We start from the raw sequence: 21556 nt of genomic DNA, 5'->3' as shown, positions 1-21556 counted from the left end.
CTGTGGGAATAAATATCGCTGAATGACAAAAACATCGCAATAATAGGCTAACATATTTTAAGACATATTTTCAAATTGTTGCTTAACGAAACTCCCAAAGTCCTCCAACAATACATTCTAAGCAATAATAGCCATGTGTGGTCAACGAGATGATAATTTCAGCACCGTTTGGATTGGGACAGCATGGGGACTTGTCTTGATAAATCAATGTCAGATTTTTGTGTTCACTGAATCTCCATTTAGACATTTGGTTACAATTAGACAGGGGAAATGTTAGCTAGCTAAGTTGAGGTGAGTATTCATCATCATTAGTCTAGTTTGTTCATCTATTAGCAGGACTGATCAGAACATTTAGCTAGGATGTTATGTAGCGTAGTAGTCGATGATTTTACTCTTCACTCGCATAGTAGTCTAGGCCTGCTCCCCGACCAAAAGACTGTGACTTGTCAGATAATCAATCAATGTGATTTTGTTTCACTGAATCTCTGTATATTTAGTTAATTGATCTCTGGTTGGGCAAATAAGTGGCGGTGCAACTCTATTTGTTTACTCATCTATCACTGATCAGAAACATTTAGCATGCTAATCATGCTAAGTGTGTGTCTGTCAGCTTCTGCGCGTTTGTGTGTGTTTGTGTATGTTCAGTCGTGCACATTCGTGTACCAAACACGTCTTCATCAACTCAAACACAAAGCCAATAACACTTCAGAACCCAGCCCAGTGTGAAAATCTTGGGTGGAAATGTAACAAGGAAATGTAAGAAGAGCAGGGTTGGAGGAAACTGTGAGTACGTCCCAAATGACACACTATTCCCTAGATCAGGGGTAGGCAACCCTGGTCCTGGAGGGCTGCAGGCACTTCACGTTTTGATGTAACTGACCTGGAAGACCAGGTGTGTTGAATTTAGGCAAATCACTGAACTGATCAATTAGCTTAGTTAGTCAGGTGTGGTGTCTAGTTGGAACAGTACCTGCGGCACTCCAGGAACAGGGTTGCCTACCTCTGCCCTAGATAGTTGGATGCAGACACTCTTTGCTGTGAACACTGGCTTCCTTCCATCTGTATGCCAACCCTTAGCGATCAATTCTCATACTCCGTAGCCTTGGGTGCTTGTCAATACTAACCCAGTGCAGCTTGGTGCTGAAAAAAGCCTACTTAGGAGGCTAAAGTGGATTTCCGAACAAAATTAAACTCCAATTCAACGCACTTACAAGAATAGAGTCAGTTAGTGTTCCTAATAAGGTGCATCGACCTCTCTCAAATAAAAGTGAAAGTCACCTGGGAAAATAGTACTTTAATAAAGTATTTGGTTTTAAATATACTGAAGTATCAAAAGTAAATGTAATTGCTATTTTTGTGTTTAAAACAAATGTATTTACGGATAGCCAGGGGAACACTCCTACTCTCTGACATGGGTGTCAGGGAAAATGTATGGAGTAAAAAGTACTTCATTTTCTTTAGGAATGTAGGGAAGCAAAAGTAAAAGTAGTCCAACATTTTTTTTTAAAGTACAGATACCCCATAAAACTACTTAAGTAGTACTTTAAAGTATTTTTACATAAGTACTTTACACCACTGTGCTGATGACGTGCGCACATACACCAAGATAAGAATGCTAACCTGAAGCAGTCGTTCTAGCTGGTAGAACTTGCAGTGCAGGTCCTCAAAGTTCTTCTTGTAGAGCTCCCTCAGGCCGTACTCATACATGATCTTCACCAGCACACAGAATGCCTGCTCCTCAGGCATCTACAGCCACAGGACAAACAGAACCAGAGGAGGGTTAGCTAGAATATGAACAGAGGGATGACAGAAGATGTGTGAGAAACGGGAGGTCAAGTTGTTTCCTTCTATTCCTTGACTTATTTGATTTGAGAGATGTCAACGTAAAACAAGAAGAGGGGATGTACAGTACCAGTCAAAAGTTTGGACACACCCACTCATTCAAGGGCATTTCTTTATTTTTTTTTACTATTTTCAACTTTGTAGAATAATAGAAGACATCAATACTATGAAATAACACATATGGAATCATGTAGTAACCAAAAAAAGTGTTAAACAAATCAAAATATATGTTACATTTTATATTCTTCGAAGTAGCCACCCTTTGCCTTGACAGCTTTGCACTCTTGGCATTCTCTCAACCAGCTTCACCTGGAATGCTTTTCCAACAGTCTTGAAGGAGTTCCCACATATGCTGAGCACTTGTTGGCTGCTTTTCCTTCACTCTGCGGTCCAACTCATCCCAAACCATCTCAATTGGGTTGAGTTCAGGTGATTGTGGAAGCCAGGTCATCTGATGCAGCACTCCATCACTCAGTAGCCCTTACACAGCCTGGAGGTGTGTTTTGGGTCATTGTCCTATTGAAAAACAAATTATAGTCCCACTAAGCGCATACCAGATGGGATGGCGTATCATTGCAGAATGCTGTGGTAGCCATGCTGGTTAAGTGTGCCTTGAATTCTACATAATCACTGACAGTGTCACCAGCAAAGCACCCCCACACCATCACACCTCCTCTTCCATGCTTCACGATGGGAACCACACATGCAGAGATCATCCGTTCACCTACTCTGCGTCTCACAAAGACACGGCGGTTGGAACCCCAAATCACAAATTTGGACTCATCAGACCAAAGGACAGATTTCCACCAGTCTAATGTCCATTGCTCATGTTGTGGCCCAAGCAAGTCTCTTCTTCTTATTGGTGTCCTTTAGTAATGGTTTCTTTGCAGCAATTTGACTATGAAGGCCTGATTCACGCAGTCTCCTCTGAACAGTTGATGTTGAGATGTGTCTGTTACTTGAACTCTGTGAAGCATTTATTTGGGGTGCAATTTCTGAGGCTGGTAACTCGAATGAACGTATCCTCTGCAACAGAGGTAACTCTGGGTCTTCCTTTCCTGTGGCGGTCCTCATGAGAGCCAGTTTCATAATAGCGCTTGATGGTTTTTGCGACTGCACTTCAAGAAATGTCAAAGTTCTTGAAATGTTCATGATTGACTGACTTTCATGTCTTAAAGTAATGATGGACTGTCGTTTCTCTTTGCTTATTTGAGCTGTTCTTGTCATAATATGGACTTGGTCTTTTACCAAATAGGGCTATCTTCTGTATACCACCCTACCTTGTCACAACACAACTGATTGGCTCAAACGCATTAAGAAGGAACAAAATTCTACAAATTAACTTTTAAAAAGGCACACCTGTTAATTTAAAAGCATTCCAGGTGACTACCTCATGAAGCTGGTTGAGAGAATGCCAAGAGTATGCAAAGCTGTCATCAAGGCAAAGGGTGGCTACTTTGAAGAATCTCAAATATAAAATATATTTTGATTTGTTTAACACGTTTTAGGTTACTACAATGTAGAAAATAGTAAAAATAAATAATAATCCTGGAATGAGTAGGTGTATCCAAACTTTTGACTGGTACTGTAGTTAAGATAAATATAAATGTCGACATTTAATCTCTAAGGCTTTTCTCAATAAACAATGCACTGCCACAAACATAAGTAGGATAAATTCTTGGTGGAATTTATTGTCACTTGAAAGTGTTGTCTGTCTGTGGATTAAGAGGGACGTTTCCTCCAAACATTCTTTGTCCCACTTGGGAAGAGTTGGGAGACGGTTGGAGCAAAAGAGGAGAGTGAGAGAGGGACTTAAACAGAAAGAAGGATGAGGTGTGTGAGTAAGAGAAGCAAGGTGAGAATCTGGTGGGTTTGAAAAAAAGCCAGAAGGTGGGAGTGTCAGTGTGAAATACACGGGGTGTGATTATGTCCACCCCCCTCTTTAATGTGTGAGAGAGCGAGAGCAAAAGAGAGAATGTGCGTGAGAGAAATACACCCACCCACACAGAGCAGTGGGTATTTAATCTGGGTGACAGTGTGTGTGTCCTGGGCTGAGACAGGCGCAGCCATTAATATTCCTGACACTTCCCCTGCCTCCCAAAGGGGATCTCCCCCCCTCTTCTCCCTCCATTTCTTCTTTATTACTCATCCTCTCTGCACTTGTCCCTCTCCACATTTCTCAATCCATCTCTTTCTCTCTCCCCCTCCTTCCCACTCTCACGTCGTCTCTCCTTCACCCCTCTCTCTTTTTTCCAGTCATCCTCCTGTCAGATTTACTGGCCTGTTGTTGACTTATTCACTCCTCCCTCTGCTCAACCAAAACGTTCCTTCATTCCCTGTCCATTGTTCTCACTGTCAGTCCTAATACAGGCTGTTAATAAGTGCACTCAGCATAAGTGCAATATTTTCACAGAGCCAATTCAACACTTTAAAAAAAATGGTCTGTGTAGATTTTTGTTGGAACTGTTTGGTTTGTTTGGGTAGACTTCAGTCTCAACTCGTCTCTGTGGTTCCATAGACGTTGACATTTGATCCCCCACATACATGCAGTAGTAGTACAGCAGCCAGGAAAGACTGTCCCTGACAGTAGCCAATCTCCTCATCGTAGACTGAATAGGCCTGGAACACAGAGCGGAGAGGGGACAGTGTTAGGCAATAGGTACTTCATTTACATTTACATTTAAGTCATTTAGCAGACGCTCTTATCCAGAGCGACTTACAAATGTACCTTTTTATATTTAACTAGGCAAGTCAGTTAAGAACAAATTCTTATTTTTCAATGACGGCCTAGGAACAGTGGGTTAACTGCCTGTTCAGGGGCAGAACGACAGATTTGTACTTTGTCAGCTCGGGGATTTGAACCTTTCGGTTACTAGTCCAACGCTCTAACCACTAGGCTACCCTGCCGCCCCAGGGTAGCCCAGGGTAGCCTATCAAACAATGAACAAGAAATGGTGCGTGTGTGCGTGCGTGTGTTTGTGTAGCATGCATGTAACATACTGAACAAGTTATTTGTAAAAATGTGACACTAAATGTTTACTGTAAATTCCCAAATCTCTGACACTCAACAGGCATTTCAGTCTTTCAGAGAGAAAGTACTTTTGACATGTTAAGGTGTCCTGTTTGTTGTTTGTGTTTTCAACTTGCTCAAGCTCTGCAGTTTCACAGTTCTAGACAAAAACAGAGTATACGAAACATTAAGAACGCCTTAATAATATTGAGTTGTACCCCCCCCTTTTTGCCCTCAGAACAGCCTCAATTTGTCGGGGCATGGACTCTACAAGGTGTCGAAAGTGTTCCACAGGGATGCTGGCCCAGGTTGACTCCAATTCTTAACATGTTGTGTCAAGTTGGCTGGCTGTCCTTTGGGTGGTGGACCATTTTTCATACACACGGGAAATGTGAAAAACCCAGAAGCGTTGCAGTTCTTGACACAAACTGGTGCGCCTGGCACCTACTACCATACCCGTTCAAAGGCACTTAAATCTTTTGTCTTGCCCATTCACCCTCTGAATGGCACACATACACGATCCATGTCTCAATTGTCTCAATGATTAAACATCCTTCTTTAACCTGCCTCCTCCCATTCAACTACACTGATAGAAATAAATCAACATTTTCAAATGAATAGATTTGGTAGACATTGCCATTATTTTGACCTCCCCACAGTTCATTGGAAGAGGAAGTGTAAAGTAACATACTGTGCCTTACTGTGACAACATACTGTGACTACATACTGTGCCAATACTTGACTTTTTCCACATTTTGTTGTGTTTAAACGTGGCATTAAAACGTATTTAATTGTAATTTTTTGCCAACGATCTACACAAAATACTCTAATGTCAAAGTGTACGAAAAATTCAAAAATTTGTAAAACAAAATATGAAAAATAAACACTAATATATCTGGATTTCATAAGTATTCCACCCCATGAGTTAATACATGTTAGAATCACCTTTGACAGCGATAACAGCTGTGAGTCTTTCTGGGTAAGTCTCTAAGAGCCTTGCACAGCTGGATTGTACAATATCATGATACATTCTTTAAAAAGATATTCAAGCTATGTCAAGTTGGTTGTTGATCATTGCTAGACAGCCCTTTTCAAGTCTTGCCATAGATTTTCAAGCCGATTTAAGTCAAAACTGTAACTAGGCCACTAAAATTCAATGTAGTCTTGGTAAGCATCTCAAGTGTATATTTGGCCATGTGTTTTAGGTTATTGTCCTGCTGAAAGGTGAATGAGTCTCCCAGTGTCTGCTGTAAAGCAGACTGAACAAGTTTTCCTCTAGGACTTTAACTGCGCTTAGCTCTATTCCGTTTGTTTTTATTCTTAAACTCCCTAGTCCTTGCCGATGACAAGCATACTCATAACATGATGCAGCCACCACCACGCTTGAAAATATAAAGAGTGGTACTCAGTGATGTATTGGATTTGCCCCAAACATAAGTCTTTGTATTTCATTTTTTTGGCACAGGATGTATGTTTTGGAATAGTTTTATTCTGTACAGGCTTTCTTTTCGCTCTGTCAATTAGGTTAGTATTGTGGAGTAACTACAATGTTGTTGATCCTCAGTTATCTCCTATCACAGAAATTAAACTAACTGTTAAAGTAACCATTGGCCTCATGGTGAAATCCCTGAGCGGTTTCCTTCCACTCCGGCAACTGAGTTATTAAGGATGCCTGTATCTTTGTAGTGACTGGGTGTATTGATACACCATCCAAAGGTTAATTAATAACTTCACCATGCTCAAAGGGATATTCAATATCTGCTTTTATTTTTTTACCCATCTACCAATAGGTGCCCTTTTTTGTGAGGCATTGGAAAACATCCCTGGTCTTTGTGGTTGAATCTGTGTTTGAAATTCACTGCTCGACTGAGGGAACTTACAGAAAATTGTATGAGTGGGGTGCAGAGATGAGGTAGTCCTTCAAAAATCATGTTAAACACTATTATTGCACGCAGGGAGTTATACTTATACGACTTCAGCACATTTTTACGCCTGAACATTTGTTTCACAGCAAATGTGAAACAAGTCAAGGGGTGTGAATAGTTTCTGAAGGCACTGTAGTCTATTAGAAAGGTAATGGTACTGTATGTTGGCGACGTAGAGAAAATGTTGCTGTTGTTGAGCTGAGAGAAAATGCCATTTTGAAACTAATTTCCAGCAATTCAACACAGTTTGGCATGGAGCTGAGAGACAATTTAGCAGTTTTAAAGCTCATTTCCTGCAATTCTATGCATTTTGCCATGGTTTATGTTGTGTTCCTCTGCTCAAACAAAGTATTTTTAATACATTTGCAAACATTTCTAAAAACCTGTTTTCCCTTTGTCATCCCTTCACATGTTTTATTTAATCAATTTGAGAGTAAGGCTGTAACGTAACAAAATGTGGAAAAAGTCAAGAGGTCTGAATACTTTCCGAATGCACTGTATATATTTCAATATATATTTTCTGCATGCTTTCTATCTGGTTTTGGTCGTTTAAGTTGATAGTGAAACTGTTCTTCCATCTCAAAAAATTTACATTTAGACGGCCAGCCTAAGAATTTTTTATACAGAAAAAATACCTATAATTATCTCCATTGAATGTAATTTCAGCCATATTAACCGGATAGTTACATTTTGGTAATGAAGTCTTATCTTTTTCCCCCCAGTCAGATGAATAGGAACAGCTAGCATGCCAACTGTTCCTTCAGACTTCCAGTCATTGCACTAACACTAGTTAGCATTGGCTCGTGAAACTACCTCTAACTTACTGGACACAGAGAAAGAAACATAAAATGCTATCCAAGATCGTATTATGTTGCAGCTAGCGATATTAAAAATAATAATAAATAATATAAAATCATATTTTTTTTTACATTCAAAATCAGACCCCCAGCAGTACCCAGTTCAAAAGACTCTGGCCTGGACGATATAGTATAACCAGCTGTCACACTGATAGTACATGTTGAGTTGGGAGATGAACAGCATAGAAAGCATATTTCCTGAGGAGACGGCCTCGGCCCTCCCGTTTCTTGCTGAAACCCTTTCGGGACTGTCTTTGCCTGAGCGACTTTAATCTGGCTGTGCCAATCAAGAGATGGAAAGCTACGCAAAGCCCTGTTTTCAAAGGGCAGATTTAACAACAGAGGGAGAGGGGGGGTGCGCAGAGAGAGAGAGAGATGGCTCCCTGCACAAGTCTTCTTAAAAGAACAGCAGTCGGTAAGCAGTTGGCGTAACTCGCTCCTCAAAATCTAGTTCGGGGAATCAATCTACTGTGGGGAAAGACGACAATAATATGTACTTAGTTTACATCTCATAAAACTCTATTCTGCCCTACTAGTGCATACATTGGACTTCACTCGAACCCTCTGTCCTAGGGGGTCTACCTAACCATGTCCTAAGCGTGACATAATGGAACACATAAGCTGCTACGTAACTACCTGGCTTGTGATTCGTAACATCAAAGGGCCCGCTTCAGTATTGAGATAAGCATTCATTGATGTCAATTGGAGCCTTGCACGAAAAATTGAAGTTAAGCACGCATACCTATCTAAAGTTAGAATACAGCTCGTAGTGTGTAAAGGGTTGCCGTCAGTTGTCATCATGACCGTTCATGCCATCTAGTGGCATAATTATTGGTGGAAACGGCTAACCTTACCAAAATGGATTGAAATCGACATTTCCATGCATCTTGCTTGCTGTAACAAGCTTTACAAGGGTATCTTGAATCGCCCTCCATTGCTTTTAATATGAAAATGAAATATGGGCATTTCACCTATTCAATTGGTTTCCTGTTTGGCAAAGAATTCACATGAAAGTGTAATTACATTTACATTTTAGTCATTAGCAGACAATCTTATCCAGAGCGACTTACAGGAGCAATTAGAGCTTAGAGCCTTGCTCAAGGGCACATCAACAGATTGTTCACCTTGTAAGCTCGAGGATTCGAACCAGCAACCTTTTGGTTACTGGCCCAGCGCTCTTAACCGCTACGCTTAACCGCCACCCCCGGAGCTATACCTCGCCAGGCTGTCTCGGACTGAGAAAGGTTTGATGGAGTGTCGCCATTCAGCTCGCTTGGCCGTGGCTTGAAGGATGTACAGTGCTAGATGGATGGGGGACCGTGATAGACAACATCCCTATTTGTCAGTCGGACCCATTTTTTTATTTATTTAACTAGGCAAGTCAGTTAAGAACAAATTCTTATATACAATGATGGCCTAGGAACAGTGGGTACAACCAATCACGTGATGGGAGAATGCTGGGGAATTTGACCTAATGTTCACATTGTCGCCCTGTTGTTTCCTCTATACTGTATTCATAAAACGTGCTGATCTAGGATCAGTTTTAGCCTTCTAGATCGTAATGAATTACATTTTTTGGGACTTGGGGGGGGGGGGGGGGGGGGGGGGGGGCGGTTCCTAGAACAGCCTGCAGCTGGGGTTTTTTCTTCCTACCATACTAGCCCTGACCCCATTCCTTCACAAGGACATCACAGGTACATTGAACTTACCTAAAATAAAACACTTTAGGAAGAAACTGGGAGACAAAAGTGTGTCTCTTCAGGATGTAGCCAACCTTATCAAGAGGCAATCTACATTTATTTGCATACAAATGAGAGCCTGGCACTCAACTGGCCTAGATGGTAGCAGAGGATGATAAGGCTTTCTGACACTCAACATTTGCTCCGCCGCAGCATGCTTCTGTGTTGTCTGAAAAACGACGTGGGACACATGTAGCTTCATTCTGGACTCGTAAAAATATACATTTGATTTGTGTAGCTTGTTTCCGAACTCTAAAAGCAAGTCACAAAGTCAGCTACTGCATCTGTGCGTCCCAATATGTTTTACTATGGCAACTTGGTGTGCACAGTATTGTGTGGTTTGTGTTTGCTTGTACGTTTCAGTTTATCATTTATAGTTCTGCGCAGACCTGGGTTCAAATACTATTTGAAATCTTTCAAATACATTGAGAGTAAGATCTAGCCTGCTTGGAGTGCTGGATGAATGGGGTTTGCAGTTTGGGGACTTTTCTATAGGTCCATTAAGCAAGTCAAGCTCAATCAAGCACAAATTAAGTATTTGCAATGATTTTCAATAGTATTTGAACCCAGGTCTGGTTCTGTGTACTTATTTATTCATATCCAAGTTTAACATACAAGGTAAGCTGTTAGCTGCTCTGGCGAGTGATCCTGGATATCTTTAGTGGTACAGAAACATCGAAACAGGTATCCCACCCACTGGCCTGACTCATACTCTCTTCTATCTTTCCTGTCTCCTCTTCACTACCAAACCCTAAGAAAACAACAAAATACAGAAAACATCCACAAACAAATCTATTTTTTTTTTTTTTTAAAGAGTGCCATCCATCCGTACCTTACAGATCTTGTAAAGGGAATCCTGCCCGTCTCCATCAGTGTCTTTGAAGTAGTCGTGAGCAGGGAACGTCCGGTGGATGTCTCTGGTGATCACTCCGTCCTGGGCAGAGTCCTGCAACACACAACACAAGGACTGTTTTATGCCTTTATACGCTTTAGGCTACATTCACCTACAACATAAGAACTAGAATTCTGTGTGACCCCACAAACCACTTTACACAGATGCACGTGCACCACACATTCGCATGTACGAAGAAAGACACGGGCTTCCATTGGTGTCAAAGCAGATCATCTTCAACAGACTAACGAGCTGTTCCAGTCATTCAGTAGAGACAACCAGAATCACAGTCAAAGAGAGGAACTTTGACTATTGGACACAATTTATCTAAATCAACCATATCACGTGTGTTATTCAAATATCTACAGTACGCACAAGGAAAACATCCTCAGAGGAACAACGGAGCGAGCAAGAGAGAGAGAGAGAGCGGACCAAGGAGGAGAAAGAGAGAGAGAATTATATTTTCTGGTTTTCAGAACTTTTGCTGTGTGAGCGTCGCCCAGTGGTGTCCCATTCCACTCAGCTGCTGCAGCTTGGGCTTCTAATCTGCAGCGCAGCACTTCCTCCAGGATGACTGGCGGCCTGGCATTTTCACACTACCCACTGTGAGCTGCAGATAAAACAGGCCCCGGCACACTGACGGCTCTGACTGCTGTGTGTGTGTGTGTGTGTGTGTGTGTGTGTGTGTGTGTGTGTGTGTGTGTGTGTGTGTGTGTGTGTGTGTGTGTGTGTGTGTGTGTGTGTGTGTGTGTGTGTGTGAGTGAGAGAGACTGTGGGCTTATACACATGCGTGTGACAGAGTGCGCGAGAAAGAACGAGGAAAATACACTGTTGTTCTCATTCGCCCTCTCTGTAGCTCACTTGTGTACCACAGAAGACGGACTGCCAGGCAGGCCAGCCTTTGCAGGTTTGAGAGGCGCGCGAGTCAAAACAAATGTGCAGATTGACGTTCATTGTCATGAGTCTTGCCCCGGAGGCAGAACGGAGCGGTTTCCACTAGATGGGCCAGCTGAAAAGTCAATATCGTACAAATTCATTTTTTGGAGTTGTGCTTTTTGGTCTTCATTTAAGGTTAGGGCTAGGCATTAGGGTTAGCAGTATGGTTAAGGTTTAAAATCAGATTTCATGACTTCGTGGCTGTGCCAGCTAGTGACCACTCTGCAGAGCTGCCTCCAGTACATGAGTCATCTCAATAAATGCCAACCTGCAACAAACGCACTGAAGTAAATGACACTCAATTGTGTGTAATGGAGTTAAAGCGAAGTGGAGGAAGGCACTGCTGACTGCGCGTTTCGTCTGTTCCCTCGTTCTCCATCTCCAACAGAAAGCGTATTTATTTGGGCTCACTCGCCTCTCTCCCCCTCTCTCTTTAGCTCTTTGTTAGAAGTGGGGAATTGGGGGTCTTTTTCAATCAAAGCCAGTCTCCAGCATTTCCAGGATGAGGTACAATTTCACCAAATGATCTGATTAAAGAGCAATTTTATATTAACATACCCTTGAGTTTCCTTTTGTGTCTCACTAAGTGTTCAGCTAAGTACATGAATTCGAAATAATTTCTTCTTCCAGTGGGAAAAGAATGATATTTCAGACAATTCTCAGAGACCCAGTCATAGCAGGGTTGGATTTCATAAGACTCTGGGCCATGATTTGCAGTGGCTATATTGAGCCTTTAAGAGCCAATGGAGTCACAGCAGGCCAAAAGGTCAAATGTCAAATGGTTGTCAGCAGCGGTGCCACAGGGGCACATTCGGTCTTCACCCCCCTCTGCCACCCTCTTCATGGGAAAAAACAACAGAGAAACTGTATCAACCAAGGACTGGGCACAGCCTGGCATCACCAACACACAGGACAAAATTAAAATCAGCTCACATTAGGTAGATGTTGCCCATAACCCCAGACCGAGAATCAGAATACAGCCTAATGAAGCCTTATAATACATTATAACAGTTCATACATGTTTATGCCAAGTTCTAAAGTATTGTATGATACCTGCAGGCTTTAAGTAAAGTGTTGCTCAAAGAGGACTGGGTTAGGACACTGCTGTGTTTCAGCTATTTCTGCCCAGCTAATGCTAATTGTATATGTGTAGCTAGTAGCTTTCTCCATATAATCGGGCCAATACGCTAAGAACAGTTTAGGGGGCAACTGATTAATTTCATTTCAGGAAGCAAACAACAACCGACAGTTGAAGGGCTTGACTGTCGCTGCCAGCCTGGCACACAACAACCTGTAACGCTTTAACGAGATTGGAAACGAGGAGGGGGAGGTATGACAATGCATTATGGGTAGGTTGGAACTAAACATTTGATATGCTTTCATTACAAGCGCAAACACCAAAGAGATGAAAATAATATGAGCGTAATAATAGCGTAGATACTAGCATGCACATGTACTCGCATGCACATGAAACATACATGCACTCTGTCGCTCAACAACCCACCCTCCCACACCACTATTTAAGCGGTCCAATAATTAAACAAAGTGCAGCACCATGACAACATCAATCTGGGTCTGGAGGAATCTCGTTGACAGGGCCAGTTGTAAACAGTTTGATTAAATTAACGGCGCATGTCACTACTAATTAAAGGCATCATTAGTCAACTAATGGCAGTAAATAAGGCTACAGTAGGTCTCCTCTCTCTAATTCGCTCTTCAGATGAGCTACCCCTCCGATACAAAGTCCTTGGTGTCTCTGAATCCGTGCCACTGGCTTGTCATCACTGCACTCGAAGAAAGGGAGCGATGAAAGGGAGAGAAGACAGGATGTCGGAGGTTGGATTTGGGTGCGTGCACACTTGTGCATTGGTCAAATGATATTGGCAATGCGTGTTTGTCTGTGTACAATATACATGTGAGATGTGTGGGCATATATTATGTATGTGCATGCTCACATGAGATCATGCACGAGTGTGTGCACCAAGGATTTAAATATGCACACTAGATCACTGACAGGGGGCAATGTTTTGAAGTCAGCGCGCCTCCATCTTGGCACTCCCTCACCATTGTCAACATTTTTTGGAAGCTATAAATATGCATTTATTAATGTATATATTTATTTTAGCCACATGTATTCTATTATAGACCCCTTAATATAATGAACTATTAACTGACTTGCCTAGTTAAATAAAAGGTTAAATAAAAACTGCTTACTTTTAAATGATGATATGTGAGCTAAACATAAAAATAAGAAATTAAAACATATATCCAGAAAATTCTAAAATACATGTAATTTTGTCCTTGAAACATGTAATTGGAATTACTGTAGGATTCCATTCATTCCAATGGAGGACTGCTCCTACTGGGGTGTGCCAATATGGCCGACCGGTGGCTTCAAAGCCTCTCACTGGCTAATACATAGCATCAACAATCCAGGGTTTATATGCATCATTGGTGTGCACGTGTGTGTTCTTCATCACTTCAAAAGAGGGGGCCCTCAAGCTGCTTAGTGCAGAACTTATTTCATCAGTCGATTCAGGGGCTTGGAGTCGGGCCTTTGTCCAAATGATTCATGGGTCGGCTGAAAGTACAGTAAAACGCATGTGGTGGTGCTACCGATCCACTACCGTCATACTCGCACTGGATACTGTACTGGATGGTTATGGTAGGACCACTTTGTGGCACTATGGGTGACCTAGATTTACCAGGGGCTCAAAGACAACCCCTCCCCCACACAATCTTATCATAAAGACAACATTCAGGAATCTCGGTCTTTCTCTAGACACAGACACACATACTAACACCCCCTTCCATACACTCGTCATAACATTTTCACACAAGGTCAGAATCCCAATGAACCATGTTACGCTACATGACATAATAAATATGCAGGAATTTAAAAATCATTAACTGAGGCAGGATAAGATCAGAGTGCTGTGTGAGTGAGAGAGTGAGAGAGTGAGAGAGTGAGAGAGTGAGTGAGTGAGTGAGTGAGTGAGTGAGTGAGTGAGTGAGTGAGTGAGTGAGTGAGTGAGTGAGTGAGTGAGTGAGTGAGTGAGTGAGTGAGTGAGTGAGTGAGTGAGTGAGTGAGTGAGTGAGTGAGTGAGTGAGTGAGAGAGAGAGAGAGAGAGTCATGCTGTCTTGCTAGTCCCTTTGGAGTAACTGTCTGGAGTGGGGGGGTAGACAGTGACAGAAAAGGAGACAGAAACAAAAAAGAGAAAGAGAGAGGAAGAGCTCTTCTAATTGCAGCTCGGGGGCCTGTTGGCAAGACAAGGCATTACTCAGCCTCACCGAGCAACACAGGCAGGTAACCCATTTACCACCCCGAAATAAAAAGTGCTGATTTTGCCAAGTCAAGCACCGCCCTCTGCCTCGCAGCTAACACCTCCACACCCATCGCCTCATTCCCCGACAAGCTCACTCTGTAACCAGAGCCGGTGGTAAGTCAGTCAGGTGCAAACCTCAAGTGCCGCTAGCGCCTCAGGTCAGATGCGCCGGGGAATTGGGTACTACAGCAGCAGGGTAAATTGAGGTCAGCACCAGTAAAAGGAGATGCTGATATTATAGTGTGTGAACAATGTGTTAGCCGCAAGATAAAGGCAGGGAATTATGCTAAACTCAAACACGATTAAGATGCGTTAAATAAATACGAGCCAAATGCTGCCCTGAGGATGGCTGGGTTGTGTTGTGTGTCTGGGAAGGACAGTAATCGAAGCTGCGATCCTGGCGCAGTCACTAGTTAATTATACAACGACTGAGACCTTGTTCTGCCCCCCACCATCTCTCCAGCTCTCTCTTTTAGTCCATCGCTTACTCAATTACTCCTCTTCTCTCTTTCTGTGTGTATGAAAATGAATCTCATCTGTGCGCAGCATCATAAACCCCATGGTTCCTGACAAATAGGCTTCACAAATAAGCTTAGGGAGCAGGGGGGCTCTAAATGGTCATTTAGTGACAAACATCTGTGAAAGAAACCTGCCTCGTGCAAACAGAAGACACTGTTTTTTTCCACTGGCGCAATTGCTAAGGCTAATCTGACGCTAGCCCTTTCAGTTTGCTCTATGGTTTGACGGCTCAAGCCCTGCTGTTTGGCTGGCCGAGACCCGGTTAACAAGCCACCGCTGGCCCCTGTCAGATTTCCCCCGGTCACAAGAGAAAGATAAAAACCGATGACCTTTTAAGCCCATTGATCTGAGGCCGGCTCACCTCTGTGGCACACCGGGGGATCACTTCGAGCACTGCTGGAAGGTTCCACACAGGCTGGTTGTGGTTGGGGATAATTATGCCACATATGGGACAGAGGTCTGTGTTGCTATCCTCTTGTCTAGTTTAAAGCCCAATCTTGATAATCGTTCTAGTCGTTGCACGATGACGTTCTATTCTAGCACTACCATATGTGTTTCTACTGAGCCAAGATATGCTAGTACTGAAATACAACAACAAAAATGTGCAACGGTTGAGGGTTCCCGAGGGAATGGAAATCAACGTCATAGAAAGGCCCATATGAGTTGGTCGGGATGGGTTTTATGCAAATACGTCAAATTTGTCAAACTATTAAAGAGGTTACTCATCAGAGAGTAAACATGTTTGCGTCAGTGGAGAAGGCGACGAGAATCGCTTAACCATGGACATGCTTACACCCTTACATGTGGCCACACGGGACCGCGTTCTGTAAAGCGTGCTTCCAAGCAGAGTAGTCAGAACCTGGGTCGAGCAGCCCCTTAAACAAGGTTTATGTAATAAGGGTTTCAGATCCACTGCTGGGAGGCAGCGATGCCTCTAAACTTCAAGAGCCGGGACTGCTGGGATGTGTGTGGAGGCTCAGATAGGAGAGCAAGCAGTCAGAGCCCATTAAGCCCGACGTGACAGCCAGTCCAATCAGCGTGGCAAGAGATCCCGGCTGACAAGCGCTGCTAGCCTCCTGCCTAGCGACTCGGAGAGAGAGCAACAGTAAGCCACACAGCTAGCTGCATTGTGCATATGAGACAGCTCCCACTACTCTGGGCTGACGTGGATGCACTGCACATTAGACGCTGCGAGAATTAATCCATTAGTTCCTAGGATGTCACCTGGTTATGAAGAAATAGTGTGCGTCTGGTTATCAGACCCGTGCACAAGTTTCAATGAGCAAGCGTGACTAGCTTGCCCTGCGCATCGGTAAACACTGGAACGAAATGGCCAGACACACTACTGATGTGTGCGGTAAGGTCTTCCCCGCCCAACACATGTTCCATTTAACTAAGCTCGTTTCTAGAACTTTCCAGAAAGTTCTCAGTAGCGTTGTATCCTAACGGTGCATGGGATGGAACATTGCCCGGGAGTCTCTTGGAGCCTGGTCGACGTGTGTGACTGAGGCAGAAAGACGGGCATGCCTTCACCAATCTTCATCCCAGGCTGAGGGGATCAGCGCCGTCACCAGCATGCCACCCTGCTGCGCCGTGACCCAGATCACTGGAGATGCCAAAGAGCTCACCCCCCCCCCCCCCCCCCCCCCCCCCCCCCCCCCCCCCCCGTGGGGAGAGAGCGAGGGCGGTGTAGTGCAGCGGCTCAGATGAACAGGCAGCACGGCGTGTCAGAGAGCATGTCTGTCTGAGGACTAAACCTTGGCACGCCTCCAAGGAGAGGACCCTTCTCGGTCATGGTCGTGACGGAGGGGCTGGATTGAAAGCAGACATTGATCCATAACTGGTTGTGGGAAGTCATGAGGTACCGTCATGCTTATTACCGTCATAATGAGATGGCACGACGATGAGTTAAAACATTCAATCACGTTAAGTGTGTATCTATGTTCTCTCATTCTCCCTTATTCACACTCCCCTCTTTTCAGTTCATCAACTGTCCCTTTAGGGGTTGTGCGTCAACGGTGTGAAACAAAGGTGTCCCATTTTCTTTCCCCGCTTTAAAGGCTGGCAATACAGTTACGGTTAATCACACTGTCAAATGGAAAATATCCAAGGACAATGTGATACTGAATAAGTAGGCTTTTACCTCTGGCCAAACCTCTGGAGGAGACCTGCAGCATAGAGAGACTGAGGGAGGCTGCCACTGTGCTCAGGGCAGGCAGGGTGAAGGAGACCGAGGCTGAGAGAGAAGAGTAGAGCCAGGTGATTGACAAAGGATATTATCTGGCCCATTTCTCTCCTGGGTGAAATCTAGCACTTCAAAGCAGCCCATAATTGAAATGGAAAAACAGCTGCATTCTTAGCCTGATCACACAGTCCAACCTTGCAGAAGAGCAACCAAATAAAAAGGTGAGAGAGGGGGATGGAGGTGGGTGAGAGAAGAGGAAGAGGGGAGGGAAGGAGGGAAGGAAGGAGAGGTGGGGTCGGGTGCCTTTTAAGCCTTGCCAGTGCAGACAGATTCATTTCGTTTATGCATTATGCATGTGTGGCGCTGCGTGTGATCATGCTGACTGCTTGTTATTAAGTGTGTCGTGGGGAGAAAACACACAGCGCGTCAACAGACCTCACACGCAACCGCCTCGAACTTAGTCAATACTAGCATTGCGCGAGTGAGAGAGGGAGAGATCGCTTTCTTCACTGATTGGAGTGCCCCAGCCGCCATAAACCATGCGCCAACACGTAACATCGCTCCTAACACCTGGATCGCCACCATGTCTCATTTGTCATCCCCAGGCCACCGTAATATATTCCGCTAATATTCAGACAATGGCAGTCCGTTAATTAAAAATCAAGTCCCTCGGCGACCTTTGTCCTTTTGTCGAAGCTAGGAATTTTTGGGGGGACGTCCCTCAGGGGGTACAACAGCTGGCCGTCTTGACAGATTGCAAACTCATCTGTCGCGGTGTTGTCATTGTGGTTTTAATGGCCAATGAGTGGCGATGCATTCTAATTTGTCCGGAACTGTAGGCCTATTCCAAGTGGAGTGCACTTGGCGCCAACTCCGCAGAGTGAAGCAGGGTGCCGGAGCAGGATAGGAGTGGGGCCAGCCTGGTGGTACAGGGCACCGAATAAAGTGCATCCCCCGGCTCCTGACATTTCTATATTTGTGTTTATACCGGAGGACATGGATTGTGTCCTTTCTTTCCTCCCCATCAGGGCTCGGACTGAGCTTTGCCCTGGCGAGGGACAGTCTGGGGGGCAAGCTAATTGAGCGCGGTGGACAGCACTTCTGGTGAGCTGGGGATAAAGCTGCGAGGTTGGATGGGTTGATTAGTGTGTGCGTGTGCGTGTGCGTGCGTGCGTGCGTGCGTGCACGCGTGTGTGTGCATCTGGTGTCAGTGTCTCAGTTCACCTCTCTGACCCGGCTGTGAAAGCCAACATGAGAACACAGTGTACTCCGACATGCTCCAGTACAGGCACACACCACAAGGTGAAGGTTTCAAAGCACAGTCGACAAAGAAGACCGAAGGAGACCCTGCTGTGCCAAAGTATAATAATCTTAAATCATTATTTACAGCACTTACAACACGACATAAGTATCAAAAGCAAAAATATATTTACCTAGAGCGAGAAAGGCAATAAGTGCACTAAATAAACTACACTGAACAAAATTATAGATGCAACATGTAACAATTTATGTTACAGTTCATATAAGGAAATCAGTCAATTGAAATAAATTCATTTGGGCCTAATCTATGGATTTCACATGACTGGGAATACAGATATGCATCTGTTGGTCACAAATATCATTAAAAATAAGTAGGGGCGTGGATCAGAAAACCAGTCAGTATCTGGTGTGACCACCATTTGCCTCATGCAGCGCGACACATCTTCTTCGCATAGAGTTGATCAGGCTGTTGATTGTGGCCTGTGAAATGTTGTCCCACTCCTCTTCAATGGCTGTGAGAAGTTGCTCGATATTGCGGAAACTGGAACATGCTGTCGTACACGCCGATCCAGCGCATCCCAAACATGATCAATGGGTGACATGTCTGGTGAGTATGCAAGCCCTGGAAGAACTGGGACATTTTCAGCTTCCAGGAATTGTGTACAGGTCCTTGAGACATGGGGCTGTGCATTATAATGCTGAAACATGAGGTGATGGCGGGGGATAAATGGCAAGACAAAGTGCGTTCAAATTGCCATCGATAAAATGCTATGGTGTTCGTTGTCCGTACCTTATGCCTGTCCGTACCATAACCCCACCTTCACCATGGGGCACTCTGTTCACAACGATGACGTCAGCAAACCGCTCGCAAACCGCTCGCCATACACGACATCTGCCCGGTACAGTTGAAACTGGGATTCATCCGTGAAGGGCACACTTCTCCGGCGTGCCAGTGACCATCGAAGGTTAGCATAATTTGTCCACTGAAGTCGGTTACGATGGCGAACTGCAGCCAGGTCAAGACTCTGGTGAGGACGACGAGCACGCAGATAAACTTCACTGAGATGGTTTCTGTTGTGTTTATATTTTTGATCAGTATATTTACAAGGCCCTTTGCCACTCCACTCTACCTCCCAGTCAAAGGCTACATACAGACCATATCTACAGAGCACCTGGTAAATCTTTCTGGATGGTCAGGATAGGACTGGACCCCATAATTGCCAGTCACCTTTGTATCCCCCCTCAGAAACAGATGGAAATGTACTGGAAATGTGCTGCGTTGGGCTTCAATTTGAGCTGAACCCTTCAAGTTACCATGGCCATTCCCTCCTTCCAATACATTCTCCAGTTGCTCTTTCATTCCCAGCACTGATTTCTTCACAACCTTAAAAGGAAACTTGTTGGATGACAGTGATAATGGGTAACGCCTCAGATACAGGAGGGACACAGAGAGGCTGGACATTCTGGAAGAGATCGATGTGATCCTCTGTGTATGAGAGCTGTTCCAGCTCAACATCTCCCCTCCTCAGCTCAACCACCTACTACTCCAGTCGCACTGCAGCCCGAATAAAACGCAGCTTTTTTCCTTGGGCTCTGATCAGCTCCTTCCCCTCAGAGCGTCTTCTCTCAACGGAGCGTATCAGCTCCGCAAATATCCTCTCGCAGTCATCCACCACTGCCTGGGCACAGAGTTCGAGTGACTCCGCAGCCTGTCCTACCTCCTGCATCTCCTCCTGGCTCTTCTGGGATTCTCTGATGGGATCCCCCCCAATTTCCTCTGTTTCTCAGTCCATTCTGCAGCAACAGAGACTGTATCAGGGCCTTTATGTTCATCTGACAAACACTGTTAATTAACAGATACACTGTTGATATGTGTGGCGGTAAACCTCAAACAATTTGTCATGATTGCAGCAGATCTTCTCCTGTAGTCGTGTGGAGGCTTTGACCAGGTTGTGCTTTTTATAAGGCAGGAGATTCATAGTGAGGCTGGAGGCGAGTCTTATAGTATGAGGCCAGGCACACCAGACAGGACTTGACAGCTTTGAGTTTTCTCCCAGTGCAGACATCACACTCCACATCTCCAGGTCCAGTGTAATAGCGAGCAGAAATATCAGCTTGGGGTCCCGTCTTCAATTTCTCCACTAATTCTGCCAGCAGTGTTTTTTCTCAGTACTTGGGATAAAGCATTTCTTGCACAGGGGGCAGCTGTTGACACCCCACTGATCATCGTTAATCCAGAAGTCATTAATACAGCCCATAAAGTAGCTGTGTCCACAGGGAATAGCTACCGGCTTCTTCGGTAGATCCAGACAATTTTTTGTTGTTGTTGTTGATGCCATTTTGTTTCACTTTCTAACAGACTGAGCAGCAGTGTATGAGAGAAACACTACATGACCAAAGGTAGGTGAACACCTGCTCGTCTAACATCTCATTCCAAATTTATGGGCATTAATATGGAGTTGGTCCCCCCTTTGCTGCTATAACATCCTCCACTCTTCTGGGAAGGCTTTCCACTAGATGTTGGAACATTAATGCGGGGACAAGGCTTCCATTCAGCCACAAGAGCATTAGTGAGGTCGGGTACTGATGTTGGGCGATTAGGCCTGGCCCGCAGTCGGCGTTCCAATTCATCCAAAAGGTGTTCGATGGGGTTGAGTTCAGGGCTCTGTGCATGCCAGTCAAGTTCTTCCACACCGATCTTGACAAACCATTTCTATATGGACCTCGCTTTGTGCACAGGGGCATTGTCATGCTGAAACAGGAAAGGGCATTCCCCAAACTTTTGCCACAAAGTTGGAAGCACAGAATAGTCTAGAATGTAATTGTATGCTGTAGTGTCGCAATTTCTTTTCACTGGAACTAAAGGGCCTAGCCCGAACCATGAAAAACAGTCCCAGATCATTAGTCCTCCTCCACCAAACTTTACAGTGGCACTATGCATTGTGGCAGGTAGCATTCCCCTGGAATTTGTCCGTCGGACTGCCAGATGGTGAAGCGTGATTCATTACTTCAGAGAACGCGTTTCTACTGCTCCAGAGTCCAATGGCGGCAAGCTTCACACCACT

General features: G+C 44.4%; 1 protein-coding gene across 4 annotated transcripts in view; it reads right to left on the bottom strand.

The window, feature by feature from the left end:
• The window catches only part of LOC120054646 (rab GTPase-activating protein 1-like), a 168455-nt gene that overhangs the window by 38817 nt on the left and 108082 nt on the right, over positions 1–21556 (bottom strand). For 3 of the 4 annotated variants that reach the window (XM_039002152.1, XM_039002153.1, XM_039002154.1), the window contains exons 14-16: positions 10206–10319; positions 4387–4461; positions 1621–1746 (exon numbers count right to left, since the gene is read on the bottom strand). In XM_039002152.1, coding sequence (XP_038858080.1) covers positions 1621–1746; positions 4387–4461; positions 10206–10319 — 315 coding nt within the window. Of the gene's footprint in view, positions 1–1620; positions 1785–4386; positions 4462–10205; positions 10320–21556 lie in introns of those variants that run through there. The other variant, XM_039002155.1, reaches the window with a different exon arrangement.

This window comes from Salvelinus namaycush, chromosome 10 (assembly GCF_016432855.1).
Source record: "Salvelinus namaycush isolate Seneca chromosome 10, SaNama_1.0, whole genome shotgun sequence".
NCBI classification, from domain to species: domain Eukaryota; kingdom Metazoa; phylum Chordata; class Actinopteri; order Salmoniformes; family Salmonidae; genus Salvelinus; species Salvelinus namaycush.
This window is presented reverse-complemented; position numbering and strand designations above follow the sequence as displayed.